Here is a 6,000-nt window from a genome sequence, read left to right on the forward strand (position 1 = left end):
AGCGGAGGTTGCAGTGAGCTGAGATCGTGCCACTGCACTCCAGCTTGGGTTACAGAGTGAGACAGTCTCAAAAAAAAAACAAAAACAAAAAACCCCACCAACCTACAGTAGCTATAAAGTGAGGAAAAAGATAGCTAATTAGGAGGACTACAGATCCGCAACAGCACACGTGAACTCAGTGCACTCTTGTGCATTGAGGTTTTCGTATTGTTTATGCTAACAAAACTTTATTTCCAACTTTGCTTAGATAATGAATGTATATGCCTCACCCCCAAATCTAGGTTTCATAGTCTGAATGTGATAACTTCAAGATTTGTCAGTATTCTCCAAATCATTTATTTTATTGAGATGGAGTCCTGCTCTGTCACCCAGGCTGGAGTAGTACAGTGGCACAATCTTGACTCACTGCAACCTCTGCCTCCCGGGTTCAAGCAGTTCTCCTGCCTCAGCCTCACAAGTAGCTGGGATTACAGGCACCCGCCACCATGCCCAGCTAATTTTTTTATTTTTAGTAGCGATGGAGTTTCACCATGTTGGCCAGGCTGGTCTCGAACTCCTGACCTCGTGATCCGCCTGCCTCTCAGCCTCCCAAAGTGCTAGGATTACAGGCATGAGCCACCTCGCCTGGCCCCCAAATCATTTATTATTTAAAAAGTGCAATGGTTCTCAATGCATAAAGCAAGGGAGAAGCAAACCTCTCATCCAGTTCCCAAACCACATCCCTTCTTTTTTTAGCTGGAAGATGGTGCTTCCATTTCTCCAAGAGCAGAAGACCTAATGGCAACATTGGGTAGACAGTAAGATTGCAGGCTTGGGAATTAGTTTACCCAGGTTGAGATCATGGCCCTGCCACTCCATGTTTGGGAAAAGTGTTTCCTTTTTCTCTGTCTTCCTTATCTCTTGTGTAACCTTTATGGGGTTGTTTTAAGGATTAAATAAGATAATACCTGTAAATAACTCATGTAAAACTCTTGGCACAGCACCAAGTACATGAAAAACATTTATTTATGTTAGTTGCTGTCATGATCATTATTGTTTTCCTTATATGGAAGAATTAGATAAATTTGAAGCGTTATGACCAAGAAACCTGTTGGAAAGTGGTCTCACTGCTTGGTTTGGGGTCTGTATTTGTTGCATCAGCTGAAGTTCCAAACTCAGTTGTAACGATCAATTCACTTACCTTCTGTGGCTTTGGATTTGAATATTTAAATGTTTATCACTAAATCTGTTTTCCACTAATGTACTAAAGAAGCTTTTCAAACATACACTAGAGAGAATAGTGTAGTGAATAGTGAGTCCCCATGTAACTGTCACCCAGCTCCAACAATTACCATCATTTTGCTAATTTTGTTCTATAAACCACACACTTTTTTTATTTTTCTTTTTTTCCTGGAGAGTTATAAGGCAGATTTCGTCATTTTATCATTTCACTTGAAATACTTCAGGATAAAGAAAACTTTAAATCGTCCTATTTAGGGTCATTTGAATCAAGGCATAGGGCATATCACAAGTTGCAGTCTGAATCTCCTAAAGCAAGGCCGTTACTGCCATTTTTACAGCACATTTATTAAAATGATAAGTGCTAAGGTTGATGGTCTGTTGGAGGCTTTGAGTCACTGGCTCTTACCAAAGAAGATGTTTTGGGGTGTCGATCCAGGTGACTGTCTAGAAGCTGCTCTGAAATACCAGTTCAGCTTCGGAGGCAGCCAGTTATTTGGTGGCTTGCAAGAAAGTCTCATCCTGCCCTAGTAGTATATTGGGTGTTTCTTGAATTTGGGTGAAGAGAGAGGGAAAAGGTGTGCTCTGTGATAGATAAGGCAAATAGGAAAAATGCCCAAAGAGAAGCAACTTTTAAGTGTGAGGAGAGCACTGTTAGAATTCATCGTTCTAGTGGAAGAGTCCAGTAAGCTGTGAGAATCCCAGGCATAGCATTCCATTCCCCTCAGCTTTCCATCTGTATTCTAGATGGTATTGCTTACCAGCTAAGGACTTTCAGGTAGTTCTTAAGTATTACTAGGATCATGCTGGTCAAGAATTCAGAGGCACCTCCAAGGAAAGTAAGTAAAAAGTGTAGCGAAAAACCGCTGTCTTCTGCCTCTTCAGCTGTGCTTGATTGTGTCCTTTCTTATGCCTGGTTCAGCTCGAAGGATGATCCATTCCTTCTGTATGCCACACTGCACTCCGGGAATCACTGCAGGTTTATCACAAAAGACCTGATGCGGGACCACAAGGCCTGTCTGCCTGATGCCAAGACCCAACGCTTGTTTTTTAAGTGGCAGCAGGGACATCAGCTGGCAATTATAAATGGGTTTCCAGGATCAAAACTGACCTTTCAGGTAATGGTATCTGTTCTCTATGTAATATTAACAGAGTCAAGTATACAGTAAGAATGTGGCATAGAAAAAGAGTGTCACATCTAATTGAAGGTTCTAAATGCTTTATTTTTCTCAGTTTTAGGTTAGTATTTATTACTAACCAGTTCCTAGAAAGAGTCTGCTAAAGGTTTCATAGGCCAACCTCAAATTAATTAAAACACTTAGGGACTGGGCACGGTGGCTCACGCCTGTAATCCCAGCACTTTGGGAGGCCAAGGTAGGCAAATCACGAGGTCAGGAGATCGAGACCATCCTGGCTAACAAGGTGAAACCCCGTCTCTACCAAAAATACAAAAAAAAAAAAAAAATTAGCCAGGCGTGTTGGCGTGTGCCTGTAGTCCCAGCTACTCAGGAGGCTGAGGCAGGAGAATGGTGTGAACCCTGGAGGCAGAGCTTGCAGTAAGCCGAGATCACGCCACTGCACTCCAGCCTGGGCAACAGAGCAAGACGCTGTCTCAAAAACAAAAACCAAAAAACATTTAGGATATCACCAATTTTGACTTCAATTAATTATGTCATAAATTATGACTTTTTTTTTTTTTTTTTTGGAGATGAAGTCTCGCTCTGTCGCCCAGGCTGAAGTGCAGTGGCACAATCTCGGCTCACTACAGCTTCTGCCTCCTGGGTTCAAGCGATTCTCCTGCCTTAGCCTCCCGAGTAGCTGGGTCTACAGGCACGTGCCACCACGCCCAGCTCATTTTTGTATTTTTAGTAGAGACGGGGTTTCACCATGTTGGTCAGGCTGGTCTTGAACTTCTGACCTCATAATCTGCCCACCTCGGCCTCCCGAAGTGCTGGGATTACAGGTGTGAGCCGCTGTACCCTGCCATAAATTGTGACTTCTTATATACGTTTTTTATTTTTGTTTATTTGCAATAGCTCAAATTCCTTATTTCTTATAGTTTGTTATACTTTTAAGTAATTTGTTTTCCCTGTTTAATTCATTTCTATGACACAGTCTCAATTGAATTCTCGTTTGATTCTAGTTAAGATATCTATAATATAAAGACATATCTTGTGTGAAAGCAAAGGTAGAGAATCCAAAGTGAGTTATTACAGAAAAGTACACTGGCCCGTGGTATAATAAATAAGGTTCAATGATCAGATATATTGGCCAGGCGTGATGGCTCACGCCAGTAATCTCAGCACTTTGGGAGGCCAAGGTGGGTGGATCACTTGAGGTCAGGAGTTGAAGACAAGCCTTGCCAACATAGCGAAACCTCATCTCTACTAAAAATACAAAAATTAGCCAGGCGTGGTGGTGTGTGCCTGTAATCCCAGCTACACAGGAGGCTGAGGTACAAGAATCGCTTGAACCTGGGAGGTGAAGGTTTCAGTGAACTGAGATTGTGCTACTGCACTCCAGCCTGGGTGACAAAGCAAGACTCCGTCTCAAAAAAAAAAAACGGAGTTTAGGGGAGTGGGGAGATGTTGGTCAAAGGAGAAAAAATTTCAGTTAGATAAGAGGAATAAGTTCCATGATGACTGTAGTTAATAATTAATAACAATGTATTATATCCTTGAAAATTGCTAAGAGTAGATTTTAAGTGTTCTCACCACAAAAATTGTAAATATATAAGGTAATGCTCATGTTAATTAGCTCAATTTAGCTATTCTACAATGTATGCATATTTCAAAAACATGCTGTACATGATAAATGTATATAATTGCTATTCGTCAATTTAAAAATAAGTAAGAATGGCTGGGTGTAGTGGCTCACTTGTGTAATCCCAGCACTTTGGGAGGCCCAAAGCAGGAAGATTGCCTGAGCCTAGGAGTTTAAGACTAGCCTGGGCAACATGGTAAGACCCTGTCTCTATAAAAGTAAATAAATAAGAATATCCAAAACAATAGATTTGTAGTAAATATGGTATCAAATGATACCATAGTGATTCAAGATATAGTTGAAGAACTATTAATTCTTAAGTATAATAAAGGTATACAGATATTGATCTTACATTTGTAAAATAAGACCTTATTTCTTAGAGATACATACTGAAGTATTACAGAAGAAATTACATATCTGAGGTGGGGGGGGCACCGTATGGATGAAATAAGACTAGAGATGAATTGATAATGGCCGAACCTAGGTGATGAGTACATGGGAGTTCATGATACCATTTCTCTACTTTTGTGTGTAGTTGTTCCTTGGTATCCATAAGGAATTGGTCTCAGGACCTCTCACAGATACTAAAATCCTCAAATGCTTAAGTCCCTTATATAAAATGGCATAGTATTTGCATATAACCTACACACATCCTCCTGCATACTTTGAGTCATCTAGATTATTTATAATACCTAATACAATGTAAATGCTATATAAATAGTTGTTTCTGTATTGATTAGGGAATAATGCCAAGAAGAAAAAAAGTCTGTACATGTTCAGTTTTTTTTTGTTTGTTTTTTGTTTTCAAATATTTTCAGTCCGTGGTGGTTTGCCAGGGATACAAAGCCTGCAGTTATGGAAGGCTGACTGTATTTGAAATTTTTCACTCACACACACAAAACTGATAGAGCCAACAAAAGAACATCTGTCTTACATAAATGTAATACTTCTATAGAGAGTCTTTAGACTTAAAAATGAGACCCCTCCAAAAAAGAAACTCCTAATGCTAGGGCTCATCTTCACAGAGTTAGCTGCCCTTTGAAAATCCATTATTAAGTGAGATAATCCATTATTAATACTCTTCTGAAGCAAACTTGAGAAGTGTCAGAAAGAGAAATGGCCAGGTAGCCCTTTAGTGTTGTTCTCAATGTTTTGTTCTCTTTTTAATTCAACAGCATATTCTCAGCTATGACACAGTGGTGCAAACAACTGGAGACTCGTGGCACATACCATATGATGAAGACGTGGTAGAAAGATACTCCTATGAAGTACCAACCAAATGGCTTTGCCTCCACCAAAAGACATAGAGACTGTTACCTCTATGCTAAGTTTGTGTTTGGGTACCCCCTGGGTTGGCATCAGAGGCTCTTGAATTGGTGTTTGTTTAGAGCATTGCCTCTATCCTGAGGATAAAATGATTCTATTAACAGTGTTGACGTTGATTTTTTAATGAAATGAGATAAAATATCTTTTCATAACCAGCTGCATTTTTTTTCCCCTAACATTTGTTTTTGGAGGCTTATCAAGAGTTGGAGAACTCAGTGTAGAGCAAAACCTACATTTCTCCTACTGGGCCAGCTATTCCACTTAGCTTGGGTAACAAGTAGTGCTTTTGTTATCCATTTTTTGCTACTTCTGACCTTGCCTTCCAGGCCTACCAATAGCAGAACCAATCCATCTGTCCCTGAGATACTCATGTTGTTTCAAATCCCTTCTCCCTCTTCTGACATAGTCTCATTCTCTATATGTTGTGCCCTATCCACATGGAATCATTTATCGTCCTCTGTAATAAACTGGCCAAGATACTAAAGGCTTACTATTAATAGCAATTTTTAATTACTTATCATCCAATTATTTGGATTGGAGAAGAGGGGGCAATCACTCCTCTTTTTCTTATTTTTTTTGGAAAAAGAGTCTCACCTAACTCTGTCACCAGGGCTTGAGTACAGTGACGCGATCACAGCTCACTGCAGCCTCAAACTCCCAGGCTCAAGCAATCTTCCTACCTCAGCCCTCCTG

At 40.2% G+C, this 6,000-nt stretch overlaps 1 protein-coding gene across 3 annotated transcripts in view; it reads left to right on the top strand.

Annotated features, from left to right (window-relative positions):
• The window catches only part of PRORP (protein only RNase P catalytic subunit), a 147,326-nt gene extending 141,529 nt beyond the window's left edge, over nucleotides 1-5,797 (top strand). The window contains exons 7-8 of one of the 3 annotated variants that reach the window (XM_037983885.2): nucleotides 2,141-2,336; nucleotides 5,157-5,797. In XM_037983885.2, the coding sequence (XP_037839813.1) occupies nucleotides 2,141-2,336; nucleotides 5,157-5,288 (328 nt within the window). In that variant the 3' untranslated portion in view covers nucleotides 5,289-5,797. The remainder of the gene's footprint in view (nucleotides 1-2,140; nucleotides 2,337-5,156) is intronic. The other 2 variants (XM_037983887.2, XM_007986478.3) reach the window with 2 other exon arrangements.
• Nucleotides 5,798-6,000: the final 203 nt, after the last annotated feature.

The sequence above is a fragment of the Chlorocebus sabaeus genome, chromosome 24 (assembly GCF_047675955.1).
Source record: "Chlorocebus sabaeus isolate Y175 chromosome 24, mChlSab1.0.hap1, whole genome shotgun sequence".
NCBI lineage: Eukaryota > Metazoa > Chordata > Mammalia > Primates > Cercopithecidae > Chlorocebus > Chlorocebus sabaeus.